The 21,915-nt window shown below is 40.7% G+C and overlaps 1 protein-coding gene across 2 annotated transcripts in view; it reads left to right on the top strand.

Annotated features, from left to right (window-relative positions):
* Positions 1 to 21,915, top strand: part of LOC126425310 (probable 4-coumarate--CoA ligase 1) — a 531,967-nt gene that overhangs the window by 387,651 nt on the left and 122,401 nt on the right. For both annotated transcript variants that reach the window (XR_007576280.1, XM_050088290.1), the window contains exon 4: positions 14,003 to 14,157. Coding sequence is in view for 1 of the 2 variants with exons in the window: in XM_050088290.1 (XP_049944247.1) it covers positions 14,003 to 14,157 (155 nt within the window). In the remaining variant the exon portion in view is untranslated. The remainder of the gene's footprint in view (positions 1 to 14,002; positions 14,158 to 21,915) is intronic.

Below are 21,915 nucleotides of genomic sequence, written 5' to 3'. Positions count from 1 at the left end.
AATTCTTTTTCCGATAAATTAATAACCGTTTGGGAATTGTTTGGAATCGGTGTTTCCTGTCGACCCTCTTGTAGACGATCAAACTTGTCCTTCTGCCTATTGGAAGACACTTCTGCACTAATCTCCATAGATCTAAATGTTAAACTGTCCACTTTGTTCTCCGTAGTTGAGAACGAAATGTCAGGGAGAAGAAGTTCTACAGATCGACCACGGCAACTTAGCCCGGAAGAGTTTACTGATAAAGACGCCGGCCGTGAAAGCCTACATGGAATAAGTTACACCCGATATAGAGTACAACATGTCTGGCTCTGAAGAACACCCGAGACAGAGTGACTATTACATATTCACATCTAAGTAATGCACGATACTGAGATGCGTATCTGACCCTCCAGAAAGCCTGAAACAGAGCGACTAGCGCAGTACTTCATCTCCCAGGTGCACCAAAGTGACTCAAAGGCGTCCGAAGCACTTCGGTTGCAATGTCGCTACTCTTACGTTTTTCTCAAAACTAGTGAAATTTAATAAACAAAACCAATAGATTCGTAGGGTAACCATGAGAGATTGTCACACTAAAAACTGTGTTAAATACAATGAAAAGTATATAAGTAATTAATAAGAGAAGTTAGGCGTTTTTTTGCCTAGCGCCTGAACCTACCGACCAATCAGAAGCAATCATACAATGTAGGCTTCCACAGCCAGTGTTGTCTTCAGTTGAAACTTCTGGGCTGAGAGGCCGTGGTCGATGTATAAAATTTCCACCTAACGTTTCGTCTCCATCTGCGGGAGACATCTTCTGAGGTCGACTGGCTACTGCCACTGAGGCTCCAGGTACTCTCGCATTTATAGAGCGCATAGAGGGCACCACCATTCGTCACGTGATGCCGACAGTATGCCTATCCTTGGAAAACGTCATCATTCTCGATTAAGAGTAATCGATTGTCATTCTGCTGGCGCAACGTCTGCATCCGTATTTTGTCCAACTTTAAAACTTCCTCTTTTCTATTAAAATTGTTTTGGTGTTTGTGAATTTCTATTGCTTCTCTACACATGCGAGCATGATAATGGGATGTTCGACATCCCCTAGCAACACCTGGGGCACACAAAATTCCATGCAGCTGTGGACAAGTTTATATTGGAACAACCAAAAGAAGTGAAAACACCCGCTTAGCCGAACATAAAAGAAACTGTCGCTTAGGACACATCGAAAAATCGGCCGTAGCTGAGCATGTTTTTCGAGATGGGAATCACGAAATTAAATTTAATGAGACAAGCGTTCTAGCACGAAAATCCCATTATCATGCTCGCATGAATAGAGAAGCAATAGAAACTCACAAACACCATAACAATTTTAATAGAAAAGAGGAACTTTTAAAGTTGGACAAAATATGGATGTCGACGTTAAGCCAGCAGAATGGCAATCGATTATTCTTAATCGAGAATGATGACGCTTTCCAAAGATAGGCATACCGTCGGCATCACGTGATGAATGGTGGTTCCCTCTATGCGCTCTATAAATGCGAGAGTACCTGGAGCCTCAGTGGCAGTAGCCGGTCGACCTCAGAAGATGTTTCCCGCAGTTGGGGATGAAACGTCAGGTGGAAATTTTATATATCGACCACGGCCTCTCAGCCCGCAAGTTTCAACTAAAGAATCGGAAGCAAGTTCAGTACAATTAGCGGACTCTCCCACAGGACTGGTACGTACTCAGCCATCTGTTGCTTGTACCTCACTCCACTTTTGTGCCATATGCTACCTCACATTTATCAAGCTGCATCAAGGCGAGCTTCTAGCAGAACAAAAAAGCTGGCAGTCACAGCTAGGAATATCACATCACTCTGAGAGGAGGATGGGATGTGTCCAGCCTTCGCCTTTAGAACTGCCTCAGCTCTGCAAGGGACACTTTCCACGTGGTGTGTGAATGTCCATGGAGGAAAGCCAGCCCACCCTTCCTCAAGAGCTGAGAAGTTAGTGAAGTTGGACGCTGAGGGCTGGAGCAAAGCGGGCATTCTAACTCACCCCTGAGGTATTCCACTGGATTAACGTCAGGACTCTAGTTAGGCCACTCCATTTCAGGAATGTTATTGGCCACGAACCATTACACTACAGATCCTGCTCGATGACAGGCTGCACTGTCTCGATGGTACAAAAAGTGATTGTCTCCGAACTTCTCCTCTACTATCTTAGAAGAAAGATTAAGGAAAGGCAAATCTACATTTCTAGCATTTGTAGACTTAGAGAAAGCTTTGGTACAAAAAGTGATTGTCTCCGAACTTCTCCTCTACTATTTTAGAAGAAAGATTAAGGAAAGGCAAATCTACGTTTCTAGCATTTATAGACTTAGAGAAAGCTTTTGACAATGTTGACTGGAATACTCTCTTTCAAATTCTGAAGGTGGCAGGGGTAAAATACAGGGAGCGAAAGGTTATTTACAATTTGTACAGAAACCAGATGGCAGTTATGAGTCGAGGGACATGAAGGGAAGCAGTGGTTGGGAATGGAGTGAGACAGGGTTGTAGCCTCTCCCCGATGCTATTCAATCTGTATATTGAGCAAGCAGTAAAGGAAACAAAAGAAAAGTTCGGAGTAGGTATTAAAATCCATGGAGTAGAAATAAAAACTTTGAGGTTCGCTGATGACATTGTAAGTCTGTCAGAGACAGCAAAGGACTTGGAAGAGCAGTTGAATGGAATGGACAGTGTCTTGAAAGGAGAATATAAGATGAACATCAACAAAAGCAAAACAAGGATAATGGAATGCAGTCGAATTAACTCGGGTGATGCTGAGGGCATTAGATTAGGATATGAGACACTTAAAGCAGTAAAGGAGTTTTGCTATTTGGGAATCAAAATAACTGATGATGGTCGAAGTAGAGAGGATATAAAATGTAGACTGGCAATGGCAAGGAAAGCATTTCTGAAGAAGAGAAATTTGTTAACATCGAGTATAGATTTAAGTGTCAGGAACTCATTTCTGAAAGTATTTGTATGGAGTGTAGCCATGTATGGAAGTGAAACATGGACAATAAATAGTTTGGACAAGAAGAGAATAGAAGCTTTTGAAATGTGGTGCTACAGAAGAATGGTGAAGATTAGATGGGTAGATCACATAACTAATGAGGAGGTATTGAATAGAATTGGAGAGAAGAGGAGTTTGTGGCACAACTTGACCAGAAGAAGGGATCGGTTGGTAGGACATGTTCTGAGGCATCAAGGGATCACCAATTTAGTACTGGAGGGCAGTGTGGAGGGTAAAAATTGTAGAGGGAGATGAAGAGATGAATACACTAAGCAGATTCAGAAGGATGTAGGCTGCAGTAGGTACTGGGAGATGAAGAAGCTTGCACAGGATAGAGTAGCATGGAGAGCTGCATCAAACCAGTCTCAGGACTGAAGACCACAACAACACAGAAAACCTAAGTCAGGAACTGTCGTCTTGCTGAATGCGAGTCCAGTGTAACCCCAGGTAGCACAATGACTGTGTATAGGAAGTTAAATCGAAGAATTACTGAATGATGGCTCGGTCGCACTGGACCAAATGATTCAGCCTTACATTACTGGCCTCCATGGTCACCGGACCTGACTGTATGTGATTATTTCTTGTGGGGGCTTATAAAAGATGCTGTCTATGTGCCTCCATTACCAACAACAATGAATGAACTGAGACTTAGCATAACAGCAAAGCTGTGGAAGCTGTAACTCAAGACATACTCGCTGCAGTATGAGAAAATCTGAATATCGCATTGACAGGTGATGTGCATCTCAAGAGCAGCATATTGAACCCTTCGTTGTATATGTTTATTGTTGTTGTTGTTCTTGTGGTCTTCAGTCCAGAGACTGGTTTGATGCAGCTCTCCATGCTACTCTATCCTGTGCAAGCTTCTTCATCTCCCAGTACTTACTGCAACCTACATCCTTCTGAATCTGCTTAGTGTATTCATCTCTTGGTCTCCCTCTACGATTTTTACCCTCCACGCTGCCCTCCAATACTAAATTGGTGATCCCTTGATGCCTCAGAACATGTCTTACCAACCGGTCCTTTCTTCTTGTCAAGTTGTGCCACAAACTCCTCTTCTCCCTAATTCTATTCAATACCTCCTCATTAGTTATGTGATCTACCCATCTAATCTTCAGCATTCTTCTGTAGCACCACATTTCGAAAGCTTCTATTCTCTTCTTGTCCAAACTATTTATCGTCCGTGTTTCACTTCCATACATGGCTACACTCCATACAAACACTTTCAGAAACGACTTCCTGACACTTAAATCTATACTCGACGTTAACAAATTTCTCTTCTTCAGAAACTTGGCCACTTCCAGTGCATTTTCTGTTGCTTGTTGAAGATCATCTTCTGTACAGGAGACTGGGCACAGTCAACTGTGAAGCTTGTGTCAAACTGTCTGTTCTTCTCCACACCGAATATCATTTGGATCAGTGTATCCCCATCTTGCCAAGTTAACTTTTGATCTTCCAATCCAGATCTCAGTCGATTCAGGGACTTCCAAGTTGTCCATTCCCCTTCATGGCCTGGAGGTAGAGCTTCAACAACTCTTTTCCATCTAATCTTCAGCATTCTTCTGTAGCACCACATTTCGAAAGCTTCTATTCTCTTCTTGTCCAAACTATTTATCGTCCGTGTTTCACTTCCATACATGGCTACACTCCATACAAACACTTTCAGAAACGACTTCCCGACACTTAAATCTATACTCGACGTTAACAAATTTCTCTTCTTCAGAAACTTGGCCACTTCCAGTGCATTTTCTGTTGCTTGTTGAAGATCATCTTCTGTACAGGAGACTGGGCACAGTCAACTGTGAAGCTTGTGTCAAACTGTCTGTTCTTCTCCACACCGAATATCATTTGGATCAGTGTATCCCCATCTTGCCAAGTTAACTTTTGATCTTCCAATCCAGATCTCAGTCAATTCAGGGACTTCCAAGTTGTCCATTCCCCGTCATGGCCTGGAGGTAGAGCTTCAACAACTCTTTTCCAACTAGGGGGAAGGTAAGTCATAGCCCTCCATAGTTGTAACCTAGCTTGTTCAGCAGTGGTTCTAACTTCCTTTGATGTCCTAAGGAAACTGTTCCTTGACTTCAGTCGTTGCATATGCATTTCACACCCATACAAAGGATGGCTAATTTCCTGTTCCACTGCCGTCCTTTCCTTGTTCACAGCTATCTCTCTTCGAACAGCTGTTGGTGCTATTCCTGCAAGGTTGTAAACCCAATCGCCTGGAGTGGATTTCAAGCAACGTGTTATAATTCTGCAGGTTTCATTGAAAGCTACATCAACCTGTTTGGCATGAGTTGAATTATACCAAACATGACAGGCACACTCTGCCACAGAATAGCATAGTGACAATGTTTCAGTCTGACTACCCCACTGTGATCTGGCCAGTTTTCGTAGGAGATTGTTCCTGGAGGAAACTTTTGACTTGGATTTCATGCAGTGCTTTTTGAAAGTTAGAGATCTGTCAGGTGTCACTCCTAGGTAGTTTGGAGTCTCATAGTGTTCCAGTTCGACCCCCAGTCACACCATTTTCAGCTTACGAGTGGCTTCCTTGTTTCTCAAATGAAAAGCACACACTTGGGTCTTTGAACGGTTTGGTTTAAGCTGGTTTGTGTTGTAGTATCCGGATAGATCTTTAAGGGCATTCATGAGGCTGTTCTCCACTGATCCAAGATCTGTGCTGTAGGTGGCTAGAGTGAGGTCGGCAGCATTTAAGAAGCTCTTTGGGGATATCGGTTGATCGTTCGTGTATAAATTAAAAAGAATTGGAGCCAAAACACTTCCTTGTGAGAGGCCATTCTTCTGTAGTCTCCATCAACTATGCTGTCCTTGAAAGTCGACGAAGGACCTGCGATTCTGCAGATGGGAGGCGATGTGTCTGATTAGACCTAAAACCTTTGATCAGATTGTAGACCTTGACTAGTAGTAGATGGTGATTGATGGTATCATATGCTGCAGATAAGTCGACAAATGACACTCCTGTCACCTTCCCAGCTTCAAAGCCATCTTCTATAAACTGTGTGAGTTTTAACAATTGTCCAGTACAGCTTTTACCTGCACAAAATCCAGATTGCTGAGATACAAGTGAGGGGCCAATTGCAGGTGATAGGGAATTAAAAATTCCAGCATTTTGTAAAAGTCACTGGATCTCAACCAACGCGAGCAGCAATGTTGCAATACGATAAACCTCAATCACAATAGGCTACAATCTGACCTTTATCAAAGTCGGAAACGTGATGGTAAGCATTTCTCCTCCTTACACGAGGCATCACAACAACGTTTCACCAGGCAATGCCGGTCAGTTGCTGTATGTGTATGAGAAATCGGTTGGATACTTTGCTCATGTCAGCACGTTGCAACTGGTCTAAAATTCTTTGGATAATTTCCTTCTTCGCCAGGTTTGAGCAAAGCAATCAGTCGATTCTTCCGCTATATGTTTGGAATTTGGTTTCTGCTTACACAATTATCTAAAAGCTGGAGAATCCATTTCTGTGGCTGGCCACCGTCGACTGCTATGGTCGTAGGTTCGAATCCTGCCTCGGGCTTCGATGTGTGCTATGTCCTTTGGTTAGTTAGGTTTAAGTAGTTCTAAGTTCAAGGAGACTGATGACCTCAAATGCTAAGTCCCATAGTGCTCAGAGCCATTTGAACCATTACTTTGTACACTACTGGCTATTAAAATTGCTACACCAAGAAGAAATGCAGATGATAAACGCGATACCACAGTTCATCAAGAGTAGTGATTGGCGTATTGTGACGAGCCAGTTGCTCAACCACCATTGACCAGACGTTTTCGATTGGTGAGAGATCTAGAGAACGTGCTGGCCAGGGCAGCAGTCGAACATTTTCTGTATCCAGAAAGGCCCGTACAGGACCTGCAACATGTGGTCCTGCATTATCCTGCTGAAATGTACGGTTTTGCAGGGATCAAATGAAGGGTAGAGCCACGGGTCGTAACACATCTGAAATGTAATGTCTACTGTTCAAAGTGCCGTCGATGCGAACAAGAGGTGACCGAGACGTGTAAGCAATGGCACCCCATACCATCACACTGGGTGATAAGCCAGTATGGTGATGACGAATACACGCTTCCAATGTGCGTTCACTGCGATGTCGCCAAACACGGAGGCGACCATCATGATGCTGTAAACAGAACCTGGATTCATCCAAAAAAATGACGTTTTGCCATTCGTGCACCCAGGTTCGTCATTCATTGAGTACACCATCGCAGGCCCTCCTGTCTGTGATGCAGCGTCTAGGGTAACCGCAGCCACGGTCTCTGAGCTGATAGTCCATGCTGCTGCAAACGTTGTCGAACTGTTCGTGCAGATGGTTGTTGTCTTGCAAACGTCCCTATCTGTTGACTCAGGGATCAAGACATGGCTGCACGATCCGTTATAGCCATGCAGACAAGATGCCTGTCATCTCGACTGCTAGTGATACGAGGCCATTGGGATCCAGCACGGCGTTCCGTATTACCCTCCTGAACCCACCGATTCCATATTCTGCTAACAGTCACTGGATCTCGACCAACGCGAGCAGCAATGTCACGATACAATAAACCTCATTCGTGATAGGCTACAATCCGACCTTTATCAAAGTTGGAAATGTGATGGTACGCATTTCTCCTCCTTACACGAGGCATCACAACAACATTTCACCAGGCAATGCCGGTCAATTGCTGTTTGTGTATGAGAAATCAGTCGGAAACTTTCCTCATGTCAGCATGTTGTAAGTGTCGCCACCGGCGCCAACCTTGTGTGAATGCTCTGAAAAGCTAATCTTTTGCATATCACAGCATCTTCTTCCCGTCGGTGAAATTTCGCGTCTGTAGCATGTCATCTTCGTGGTGTAGCAATTTTAATGGCTAGTAGTGTATTTAAGCCAAAGTGGATTTGCTCGGTTCGTATATCATCCAAGCCAGCTGATTTGCTATTTTTCCTTTGTTTGATAGCCTTCTGCAGTTCTTCCATGCTGGATGATGATGCACAGGCAACACTCTTCCTGTAGTTTATGGGCAGTTGGTTTGAGGGCATGGAGCGTGCACCAGACAGCATCCCAGCTGAGTTTCATCAGATCCAGATAAGCCGAATTTTATGGCCAAAGCATTAATGTGAGTTCTCTGTCGCGCTCATCACTGCAGCATGATTCAAACCTTGTCACATCGACAGTTATCCTATTGGAAGATGCCATCACTGTCGAGGAAGACATCAAGCATAAGTGATTCCAGGTGGTCCCAAATAATGTTCACATAGTCCACACTCTCACGGTGCCTTCGATTGCCACTGCAGATCCAATGGAAGCCGAGGAAATATTCCCCATAACATAACAATGCTCCCACCAGCTGCTCCTGTGGGGTACTGCATGTTTCGACCAGCCACTCTCCTGGATGGCTGTGAATCTGGACACGACCATCGACCTGGTTTAACAATAAATGAAATTCATCTGACGAGGCAACACAGTTTGATTGATTGACGGTCCAATTATTATGTCCCTATGTCCACTATAATGACAATTGACGATGTTTTTGTGACAACTTGGGAACATGTAAGGGGTCCTCTGCTGTGGAACACGACGTTCAGTACTGTGTGCGGAATGGTTTGCTCCATTGCGACTGATCACCATTCTCTACTGACGATTAGTTTGAAGGATCTGTCAAGTTGTTCAGTGAGATGGGCTCTGAGGCTTCAGGAATATGATGTCACAACGGTATACAAAAGTACATGCAAACACAAGGACCCCAACTGCCTTTCAAGGAATCCTTTGGCAGAATGCAGCAGTGTGGATGGAGTCTCAGTCATCACTGCATTAAATTGTATTGCTACTGAAGAGAGAGAAGATGCAGCACTGCTGAAAATGCTGGAAACACTGATGGAGGAGAAACTGACCAAAGAAGAGTTCCAATTAATTAATGGAGTCCTGTATATGAGGAACTATGATCCAATGGGGTGGAAATGGTTTCTTGTCATCCCAGCTCATCTATGGCAAGTTATCCTGCAGTATTTACACAGTACTCCAACATCTGTTCAGTTGAGATTTGTGAAGACTATTGACAGAATCAGACACAGGTGTTACTGGCCAGATCTCTACCAATACATTAGAAACTATGTGAACTGCTGTTTGGAATGCTAATGATGGAATCACATGCTACAATCAACCCTGGGGTGTCTGATATTCATTCCACCCGCATTAGTCCCATTCCACCCAATTGGACTCAAACTCTTGGAGAGAATTCAAAAGTCAACAAATGGGAGTCAACGGATAGCGGTCTGTACAGGCAACCTCACACACTATGCTGTCACTAAAGCTATAGCTATGCTGGGTGCCAAAGCCACATAAATTACAAAGTTCTTTGTAGAAGACATCATTTTGAAGTAAGGAGAACTCCAGTCATGATCATTGATTGTGAAAAAGTTTTCCAGTCAAAAGTAGTGTCAGGGGTAACCTAATATGATGGCAACTGTCTACCCGCCAAAGACAACTGGCCTCACAGAATGATTTAATAAGATATTTGCAGATATGTTCCAAATGTACACTGATGTCAAGCAGAGAGACTGGGGCATGGTACTGTCCATTGTGACATTCGCATGCAATCCAGCAAAGCAAGACACTAGAGACAAATGCCCTTTTTCTGCTCCTTGATCATGAGGCAAAAGTGACAAGTGAAACACTATTCTCATTTCAGCTGGAAGATGTTCAGCTGAGTAAGTGAATCATCTTACCACCAGGACCAAAGAAGCAAGACAGCTGTCTTGCATGCGGATCTTAAATGAGCAGGAGAAAAACTGAGTGTACCAAGTGTGCAGTACCAGCTAGTAAGATATACCCTGGGAGACTTGGTATGGCCTTTTATGTTTGTGCAGAAAGTAGGACTTTTCGAAAAGTTAGTAAAGCACTACTTTGGACCATATCAATCCTTCATTACTTGTTAGACATCAAACACGTAGTCAAGGATTATAACCCTACATCAAGAAGACAAAAGGGCAGAGATGTCGTCCATGTCCTATGTATGAGTCCCTACTACAGTCCAGAGGTGCAGGTCAGTGATGGGAGGTGCAAGGAAACTGAAGACCCACTTGATGGTCATGAAGCTTTAATATGATGGGTTTCTTTCTATGCTCATAATAGTGAAGAGGATGTAACAACATGACCAGAGTGCAAGGATCTAGTAGTACCTCCATACAGATTGCTATTGACAAGATTTAGGTCCAGAGTGCTATAGTTGGTTCCAGTAAGAACTTCTGAAACAGTGGGTCACTGTTTCTGCAGGAGTGAGAGCAATTCTATGACCAGTATAGTGTGATGATTAGCATAACTGAGTGTTGTGTTTGGATTGCCTGTTCGAAACTAGCCACCAGCAATTATTTGTTATTCATTAGTTGTCATTTCTGGAAGTTCTTGAAATACCTTAAGTTTGTAGTGTTTGTATATTCTGGAATATTCACTTTTTATATAAATACTTGCATTCTAGAACTTCTTATTTTTGTATAAATAGCTATAATCTCTGTCTAGGAATTTAGTTCTGTTGTGGCTATATATTGGTGTCAGAAATAAGTATGCTTTCAGTTCTAAGTGCTGTACTTCGTTGGTGGTGCTGGCTTCAGATTTGTAAGTAACTGGGGATTCCGTTTGACAATATTATCAAACAACTGAACTAATCAGTCCTAGCAAAATATAAAGTGACAGGTTTTTGAGAACCACTTTACCACACTGCTGTATCAGCTGAATTATGTCTTCATGGGAATATGAGGACACCACAGTCAAAAATGTTGGCTGCTACCTAAAAAAGAAAATAAGACCATATATTTGTTTTAGTAAAATACAGTTATTTTAATTTAACATTTTATTCATTTTTCTGTGTTTATGATCAATAATTCTATTTTCAATTAATTACAAATCAAAACCAAGACATCACAATGCTTCTATCCATTTTTATGAACTAAATTTTGATCATGTTGAAAACATGTACGCAAATGTCTATACAGTATATAAATTTTGTATGAGTTGGTATACAAGAGACAAATTTTACAGATTTATTCCATATATTTTACCAGAAGTATGCAAGCAACGAGTAACATCAAAATTGACAGTATTTCCCGTTAATATTCGTCTTTTATGCATTTTCGTCTCAAAAAATTTTGCAGGAAAAGCTATAGTAAATCTGACAAACTTATTCTCTTTCAAATACTTTTCCATAGCAATGAACAGTAATTTGGGAAATAATATCACAATGTACACATCACTGCACACTTCATGCTAAGTAACTTATAAATACTTGTAACGACTCATGTATGTGGCTAGGATGCATCACTTTACCTGCTTTGTACTAAGAATGAGTGTTACTGTTTCTGTAAAAGGCTGCAACAAATACACAGTGCTTTCCATAAGCATCTCTGGAGTTTCAAAAGAAATCTGCACAAAAATTAAGACTTACAGAAAATTGATGCATGGCAGTACAAAGAGCATCTCTCAAGGCTCATAACACACATCACAGGTGTTAAATATGGACATAGTTTGTGATGCAGGAGATGTCAATATGTGCTTGCGATTGATTGAAATTGCTGCTGGTACAACAGCAATGCATTTTGGAAATATCTTCATTGCATTGTGTTGCATTGCCTATGTGTGAACTATTAGGTTGGTGCATAAGTTCATAGTGTTTTTACCTAACTTTAATGAACAAAACTGATACACATAATAGAGACTTTAGTCATCAATAATATATATTACTTCACTATTTACAAAAGTCTGCCAATGCTGGGGTAGCTTTTTGATTCCACAATTATAGAAATCACGTGGTTTTGAGGTGAAGGACTCATCAAGCCGTGTTCGGATCACATTTTTGTGCAGAAAGGGAGTTCCTTCAATGTTATTTGATAAAAAGTAGAAAAGGTGAAATCTGAGAGTGCAAGGTCAGGTGAATGAGGTGGGTGTAGAATGACTTCCCAACCCAACTCCTACACAGAGTTTTTTGACAGTTTATCAGAATGTGGGCAGACCTTATCATGGAGTACATCTGCATCTACATGGATACTCTGCAAATCACATTTAGGTGCCTGGCAGAGGGCTTATTGAACCACTTCACAACTCTCTTTTATTCCAATCTCATATAGCGTGCAAAAAGAATGAACACCAATATCTTTCTGTATTAGCTCTGATTTCCCTTAATTTATCACAGTGATCATTTCTCATGTAGGACACTGTCAACAAAATATTTTCACATTCAGAGGAGAAAGCTGGTGATTGGAATTTCATGAGAAGATTCTGCTTCAATGAAAAACACCTTTGTTTTAATTATGTCCACCTTAAATCTTGTATAATTTCAGTGACACACTCTCCCATATTTTGCAATAATACAAAATGTGCTGCCCTTCTTTGAACTTTTTCAATGTATTCCATCATTCCTATCTGGTAAGGATCCCACACTGTGCAGCAGTATTCTAAAAGAGGACAGACAACCATAGTGTAGGCAGTCTCCTTAGTGGCATCATTTCATGCAGTCTTCCTGGTTGTTGTTCTTAAATTGTGTCTGTAAGATGTCTCAGTTGTTGACAGCAGTGGTGGTTACACCTCACTGAAGTAATTTGTAGTACACCACACCAATGCTGTTCCACGAGATGCAAAACATTACCTATTGTGGATGCAGGCAGGTCTTTGTACCAGAAGGTCGCCGCTTTGTTTGGGTTCAACCATTCTTTTCTTTTCCTTATGTCAGTATAAAGACACCATTTCTGATAATAAGTAATGACTCAGGAGAGAATCATCAGGAGTGTTTAGGAACCAATTGATGAAGAACAAGTAGAAATGCACTCACTAATTTTTGTGATTTTGGGCTAGAGCACGCGGTACCCGTACACTCAATTTTGAATCTTTCCCATTGCATGCAAATGTCATAAAATGGTAGAATGGTCACAGTTCATCAAAGTTGCTGGTTCTTGGGTACACTGACATGGGTCATTGTGGATTAATGTGTTTAAATGAATTTCATCAGATTCCAATAGTCTTCCTGAATTTGGAGAGCCACTAATGTCAGAATGATCCTCCTGAAAGAGAGAAAACTATTTTCTCTCCATGCTCTGTGCAATGGTTTATCCCCATACACATTACAAATGTGTCTGGCTGCCTCCACTGCTGCCACCCCTCTGTTGAAGTCAAACAGAAGAATACATTGGAAATGTTCTGATTTCACCACTTGGCACTCCATTTTACAGCATCCACATCTCCACTCAGTATCTCCAAATGACAAAATGACAATACATAAACTCAAATAGTAACAGTGAGCAACAAATAAAAAATGACAGTTGATAAATAAATCCATAGCAACCAGAATACCAACATTCAAAACAAAAATGCTACAAACTTATGCACTAACTTAATATTTTGATGATGTGACAACACCTAGTGAATGATTTGTTTACAATTTTCTGGTATGCCTGCCCCCTTCTAGTGTGCTCTGAAAGTACACCGTGATGCGTATGTCATATTGAAACATTGAGATATACTCTACCCATTGGTATTTGTCATTTTGCTGCATGCCATAGTTTTCATGAGTCATACTCTACCCATTGGTATTTGTCATTTTGCTGCATGCCATAGTTTTCATGAGTCATCTTCTGAAACTCTGGAGGTACTTATGAATAATCCTGTATTGTAAATGTATATCATGAATGGTTTATAAAATCTCACCATGGTGTTTACATACATCACTGTATCAGAGCAATACTATGAAATAATCTAAACTGAATCTCTCTTCTGTTGGGCTAAGACCCAACATCATCCAGGCTATAAAATTATTTAAAGCAACTGGGAGGTATTCTTTCAGAAACACTATATCATTCACAAAATTAACTGACGCTGCAGAACACCAACAATTCAAAGTGCTTATTTCCCTGAGTTACTGCCTTTTTCTCTAATTTATAGAAGTGGATGTAGTTGTATCTGAGCAATGAATGCTTTTCCCTGTGTTTTGAGCTGCATGTTGACTCTGTTGCAGACAGCTACCAAGAGGTGGTGCTGAGCATCCTGCCCTTCTACCACATCTACGGCTTCAACATCATCCTCAACCTCACTGTGTCACTCGGCATCCACAATGTCACCTTGCCCAAGTTTACTCCTGCCAGTTTTGTCAAAGCCCTAGAGGATTACAAGGTAAGAGTGCTTCACATACAATGTAATTCACAAATTCCAACACAAAGAATTTGCTTGCATGAGTCATGAGACACATAAGATAAAACAAAACAAAGCAATCTGACTTTGGTCAAAAAGCAGTTGCCAATCATATGGGGAAAAGACTGTTGTGTGAGTTTAAGTGTTCATTGCACAGGTGTGTCCATTCAAGCAGTTCATCCTCTTTAATGAGAGACAATGATGCATAACTTGAAATAAGGTACCGAGGGTGGGGGCACCCTGGTTAGCGTGCTGGACTTGCATTCAGGAGGACAGTGTTTCAAACCCTTGTTCAGCCATCCAGATTTAGATTTTCCATGGTTTCCCTAAATTGCTCCAGGTAAATGGCAGGCTGGTTCCTTTAAAAGGGCATGGTGGATTTCCTTCCCTATCCTTACACCATCAGAGCTTGTGCTCCATCTTTAGTGACCTCGATGTCGGGATGTTATACCCAATCTTCCTTCCTTCCTGAAATAAGGTATACTGGCGCTGTCATGGTTGCAAACTATTGACATGAGTTGTTTACAGAAGAATGGAAAAACTGCTAGAAATCACTCTAAAAGGAGATGAGTTTTGGTTCCATAGAAATGTAGGAACACATGAGGCAGTGTGGCCCAACGGCATAATGTAGAAATTAGACTGCAGAAAGGCAAACCTGCATTTATAGCATTTATTGATTTTAAAGGAAGTGTTTGTCAGTATTGACTATAGGTAGTAGAGATACAATACAGGTTATTCACAGCTTCTACAGAAACCAGACTGTAGTTATAAGAGTTGCAGAACATGAAAGGGAAGTAGCAATTGAGAAGGGAGTAGTATTATCACCAATAGTATTCAGTCTGTGCACTGAGTAAGCAGGAAAGATGACGAAAGAGAAATTTAGATAGGTTCTTAAAGTTTAGGGAGAAATAACTGTGAGGTTTACCACCAACATTGTATTTCTGTCACAGATGACAAAGGACTTGGTAGAGCTATTGAACAGAATGGACAGTGTCTTTATAAAAGGTTACAAGATGAACAACAGTGTGATAGTGTAGTCATATTAAATTATGCCTTGCTGAGCAAACTAGATTAGGAAAGGTATGCAGGAAGTAGTAGATAACTTTTGCTATTTGGGTAGTAAAATAACTAAAACTCCGGAATTGAGCTGACTTTATAAAATGTTATGTACTTGGCCAAAATAAAAAGGAGGAGGAAAGAGAAAAGTTTTTAAAATGGAGGTTTATGTGTGCATTTGATAGAGTAGTTCCACATTAATGCAGTGCAATACTCAGTTTAATGATACGCTCTCTGACACGTACCATAGCTGTAAGTATCTCTTAACCACATCTTCTTGCCTGAGATGCCCATTTTACGTGCCATTCTGTGCCACAATGTCTGTCTGCTACCACCACCCAGTCACTGCTGGAGTACTTGTAAAGTGGCCATCAGGTTTTATAGTGTTAATCACCTAGTACAATTAACATAAATGCTGTCACCTGCAGTAAAAAACACTCTGTTCTCTTACATGTTTTAAAAGCAAAATTTCAAATTAGAAAATATGATTCAAGGTTGATGGTTGTGTAGGCACCTGATTTTCATAATACATAACACAATAAAATGTGGCATTATTATGGAACTACTTCAAACAACATCTATAGAATCATGGAAAAGGCTGCAAGATAGCTGTTTATCTGTATGCTAGCACAAACTTATGGTGGCATTCAAGCTTATAGCTTGTGGGTGGCAGCCTGTCACATGTTTATCCTCCCATTCTGTGTTTGGGTCTTTTGAAACTTTACACTACAAGATTGCTGCTCTTGATACTGCTGAAAATTCCATAAGTGTTCTATGAATTGTCCAATGTGTAAAGCTGCAGACATTCGGCACTGTTTCAGAGTCGTTTCCATGACACCTCCATGTGTGTGATTCTAGATGGTCCTGCTGAAAAATTTGATGGATCTCTGCCATGAGAGGTGACACATGTAGCCATGGAATGCTCCATGTGAAGCACGTTGTTATTAATATGTTTTGTGTAATTACAGTTGTACGCACATAATGTATCACACATGACAGTCTGTTGCAATTCTGTTTCATCCAAATATTACCAAAAATTGAATATTTTCATAAAATCATTCCATAGCACTACACTGACAGCAAAATGTCTTCACTATTATCTTGTTAAAGAATTTTTCCATGTTTACATTTTTTGAGCAACATACTGAAGTGGCTTGTTCCTAAGAAATTAATATTTTTGACCTTCCTGTGCCATTCACAATCTCTGACTTGCTCACACACACTTCACTGGCAACTGACTCATAGCTAATACTGCTAATCTTTGTCCAATACTAATACAATCTCTCACCCATGTATTGCAGCATTCTCTCTCTCTCTCTCTCTCTTTCTTTCTCTCTCTCTCTCTCTCTCTCTCTCTCTCTCTCTCTCTCTCTCTCTCTCTCTCTCTCTCTGTGTGTGTGTGTGTGTGTGTGTGTGTGTGTGTGTGTGTGTGTGTGTGTGTGTGAATTTTAACAAGAATAAATTATGAATGAACACTGTCTTTTGCACTATGCACTACTCATTCTACTATTTTCATATTGTTTGATACATTACTAAAATAAATAGGAATGTATCTCTGAAAAGTAATAAAAAATTATAGCTATGCACAGACAGAACAAAATTAGAAATAGTTTCCCACATGAGCAACAAGTGGCAACATTTGGTAGTATCATAAAACACTAGCATATATACTAAAATGCTTCAGAGTACTCTATTTAATAAATTTATAATAAAAAGAAAAAAAATTTAAGTGTGTGTTAATGTTTTGAATTTATGTCATTAGGCATTGCTTACTCTTTATTTTGCTGTTACTGTTAACACAGATAACTAAATTAAACACTGAAATTGACTAAGGGTTCACTCTATTATAATACACGTGGAATTATGTTTAAAATACATTTTATTTGTAACAAAAAACACAATGACATTTTCTGTTGGCATTCAGCATCACATTAAAATGTGCAATGTTGTATTTATTGAGACTGACTCTAATGAGAAACAAAACAGCATTTTCCATTGACACTGAACACTGTGCAAAACATCTGATGAACAGCATTTGTTTGAGCTGAGTCCTTCTATATGCTGCAGAAATGACTATCCAGAACGAATTTTTGCTCCACAGCCGAGTGTGCACTGAATTGCATCTTTCTAGCAAATTAAAATTGTGTGATGGACTGGAGCTCCAGCCTGGGGCTCACTGATTGATCTGATGCCCATGGATGGCAAAGTTTCCAGTCTGGCATCCAGTTTGAATTTGATAGGAAGTTTTGGATCAGGACACACTCTGGTGCAAAACGAAAATTCATTCTGGAACATTTGCCTAGGCTGCAGTCAGCTGTTTCTCTGTAGTATCATGTCTTCCAGAAGTGCTAGTCCCATGAGATAGTTTGAAAGGTAGGTGAGAGATGCTGGCAGAAATAAAGGAGTGTGTATGAGTTGTAAGCCATATTCATATACTTCAGTCAGTGAGAACTTGTTCATGAAACACAAAGGTCCAAGGTTTAAGACCCAGTCCAACACACAGTTTTAATCTGCTGCAAAGTTTAAAAAATTAATTGGCTAATTTCTGTCTAAATACCAGAGAAAATTTGCATGGTGACTCTTTGAAGCTATACCCAATATAGATAACCTGGTTCCAGTTTCACCAGTTTGAGGTGTATCCTGAGGCAGTCATTTTGGTTTTTAAGCCACACACATTGCAGAATACTGTGGTGTCACATATTGATACCTTCCCACAGGCATCAAAGCAGCAGAATTGCAAGTTTCCATCTGATGTCAATAGCAATCCTGTGGGATCTGTGGACCCAATGGCGTGCACCAGCTGTGCCACGTGTCCAATGGCTCTAGACTCTGAGTGCCCTCTGCTGCCATGATAAAGAATGGCCAAAGGCAGCCAGATGGTCCACTCGCACTTGGAGTCTCTTCCTTGTAACATTGTAATAGCTGGATTCTGTTCCTTTCCACCTTATTTGTGATGAGTCTTCATAGACTGAGAGACATACAAGTTAAGTAAATGTTCTATTTATTGTGTTAACCTGTTTGCTAATCATTTCTGCTCCTGTCCAGCTGTCCTAAAATAACAGTTGCTGCACCACTCTGTAGCCAATCTCTCCTTATCATTGTGTATAGTTCATACACTACAAATCCAACAGGAGTGTCCATGAAGGATACAGTAGCTGACGCTCAGTGACCAGTTTTCATCCAAAGCACTGGATGATTCATTCGCTTTTCAGAAGGGGAGTCCAACAAGTGTTTACCCCCTTCCAGCTGGTTGTCAATTACAGAATTGAGTCGTATGCCCTACAATCTTTCTCAAACAATTTTACAGAAACTATTTGGTAAAACAACATCATTTTTGCAGTACTTATAGCTTTATATGTGAGCTTCATGATGATGTGTCCATCGTTTTGTTAACAGTCATAGTTATTGTGATATTTACATGAAAGTAAGACACTGTGTGAAATTCAAACAAGTTTGCTATGAAAAACAGGGGTCACTATGATTTTGTGTATGAAGCATATTACATAATATGTCACTGCATACTGAATTTAGATAACATACAGAATCTTTCTTTAGACTTGGGTGGATGTCTATATCCATCACCAATCTCGATAAAATTGAGCTTCTGTAGGACACACATTTATGGTCGCACTGTGCCAGCAATAAAGCCAGAGTGAAATATCTAGAACATTCCTCATTTTTTGTAAATGATTTGAGGTACTGAAACGAGATTTTGATAAATGGTAGCATTCTTTCTTCCAGGAACGCTAGTTCTGCAAGATTTGCAGAAGAGCTTCTGTGAAGTATGGAAGATAGGGGATGAGGTACTGGCAGAATTGAAGCTGTGAGGACAGGTTGTGAGTCATGCTTGGGTAGCCCAGTTGGTAGAGCACTTGACCGCAAAAGGTGAAGGTCCCGAGTTTGAGTCTCGGTCTGGCACAGAATTTTAATCTGCCAAAAAGTTTTGTATCAGTGTACACTCCATTGCAGAGTGGAAATTTCATTCTGGAAACATTTCCCAGGCTGTGGCCAAGCTGTCTCCACAATATCCTTTCTTTCAGGAGTGCTAGTTCTGCAAGGTTCACAGAAGAGCTTCTGTGAAGTCTTGGAAGGTAGGAGATGATATACTGGCAGAGTTGAAGCTGTGAAGATGGGTTGTGAGTCGTGCTTGGGTAGCTCAGTCAGTAGAGCACTTGCCCATGAAAGGCAAAGATCCTGGGTTCAAGTCTCAGTCTGGCATACAGTTGTAATCTTCCAGGAAGTTTCAAATAAGAGAGCATTTTGCTGTAGGTTTGTTATGCAGAACTTCATTATTTACTGTGTCATCCCATTAATTACAAACTTTTTCAGTGAAAGAATGCAATTTTTAAGAGCCATCAATACTGGTGAAATGAGAAATGCTACGAGTTTTGGAACAACGTAAGTGAAGATATTACTCATTTTTTTGCACCAAGGATGGGCTCTTTCATAAGATACTGCCCTTACTTTTCCTCAGTTCCTCAGTTAATAAACTTAATAAACCTCTGTTTTAGAATTCTCTCACTATTTTGTGTGCACAACATCTTAGTGAGGTAAGACTGTGTATACTCCACTGTATTTTGGCATAAGAAGCAAATTAGAACATGGCAAGAGTGAAATGTGTAGGTTTTACTCAAAATTCGCCACTTGCGACACTTCTCTGAAAGTTACAAATGGTGAACAAGTAAGGCAAAAATAAATTGTTGCATTTTCAGTGGAATTGTTCTTAGATACTAACCAAAGCAGAGGTGATGGATCTTTTTTAATAGTCACTATACAGTTGTGGGTGTGGAGAGGTCCTGCATAATATTTACAAACAGTGTGAGTGTAGGCTTAAGTTTAGAATGGCACTTCCCCTCCTGTGCTCGGCATTTCCCCTACAGCACCTGCCCACATCCCCCACCACTGCCACTCTGCCCACTGCCTGCACATCTACTGGCCACAGTATTCTGCACAGACTCTGATTGCCTTTTGGCAGAGTAATGAAGCCCATATGTACACAAGACACTGTTTAACCTGAGAATCATCTGTCAGCTACCCAGTCCCTTTTATAAGGGTAGCAAGCACACACTGATAGCAGAAAGCATGCTAAAAGTAGCATGTTAGAGTCCAAAATGGCAACTTGTCAAGTGGGGGAGAGTAGAAGAAATCTCTTACCAACATGAGAATTGTGATGGGAGTATCATGTGTTCCATTTGAAGCAGTTTGGGAACCTGAGGGAACATGGATTTGTTCATTCAGATTCTATAGAGTATTTGCAGATGGATTAGCTGATTTTAACATGCTACACTATAAACCCTTTAAACAAAGCACTACATCCAGTGTTTGGAAGAAAGCTCTGGTAACACCAACAAATGAGAAGGGTAAGAAAAGTAATCCACAAAACTACTGTCCAATATCAGTGATGTCCAACTGTTGTCAGAATCTTAGAGCATATTACTTGCTCAAAGAGAACGATCTCTGCGCCGGCAAGCATGGATTCTGAAAACATTGGTCTACATCTGCAGGGTGCAGTGCTTAAATCTGGACAAATTCAACTTTATTAAAAGCAAATTTATTAAAACAAAATACAAATGATAGTGAAAATCCTTTTACATATAAGTAGTGGTATCTTTCAAGAGTAACATTACTCAATGTAACCCCCTTCAGCTGCAATGACCGCCTCCAATCTTGTCCTGAAGTGACTGCATGCACTCTTTAAAACAGTGCTGTCCATATTTGTGAATACTGCTTTGATAACGGTGCATAGAGATAATACATTACGGCACCTCATCTTATTGATAACTCGTTCAACTGCACTCCAAGCATAGTAGTTGAGGGAGTTCAAATCTGGACTATTAGGGGGCCATAACTCCTTTGACCAGAACATTTCATCATTATCTGAGAGCCAGTTTTGGACTAAATGGCTCATATCACATCCTCCTCTGCCATCTGATGCATTGTTCACTCATTGACATTCAATACTGATGTCAGTTTTCTCAGCTATTCCTAATTCCCCTGGGTCCTCCGAAATCAGTGCCTGTGCCTTTTCGATGACTGATGCAGTTTGTGACACGCTTTTCCTCAAATGAGGTTTCTCGCCAGGTTAGCAGAACATTCTGAAGACTTCTCTGAAGCATTATACTTGGCCACAATATCGTAAACAGTTGATCTCAAGTACCTGAAGAATCGAAATATTTCAGTGGTGAACGCCAGTCACAAAGACTTTTGATAATCGCTGCTCTTCGGTTGTCCTCCACACTTGTCCATAACATCTAGGCCATTTTGAGGTTCTGACTGTTTACTCAATGCCTATGGCTTTCAAGAATGCCAGTTCTGACCTCCGTCAGAACTACAATATGGCAGGAAATTCAAACTGAAACTTGTCCATATTAAGTGCTGCACCCAGTACATCTACATCTGCATGAGCAGGATGCAACTCCCTCTTAACTGTTTGGGAGAGAGTTCACAAAATCACTTTCAGACCATTTTTTCTATCATTACACTCTTGAATAGCATGCAGGAATAATGAAAACCTAACTCTTTCTGTATGGACTCTGATTTCCCTTATTTTATTGTGATGGTCATTTCTCCCTATATAAGTGGAGGTTGACAAAATCTTTCAACATTCAGAGGAGAAATCTGATGATTGAAATTTAACGTAAGATCTATCCACAGTGAAAAACAACCCTGTTTTAATGGTTCAAC

Source organism: Schistocerca serialis, chromosome 10 (assembly GCF_023864345.2).
Source record: "Schistocerca serialis cubense isolate TAMUIC-IGC-003099 chromosome 10, iqSchSeri2.2, whole genome shotgun sequence".
Taxonomy (NCBI): domain Eukaryota; kingdom Metazoa; phylum Arthropoda; class Insecta; order Orthoptera; family Acrididae; genus Schistocerca; species Schistocerca serialis.
This window is presented reverse-complemented; position numbering and strand designations above follow the sequence as displayed.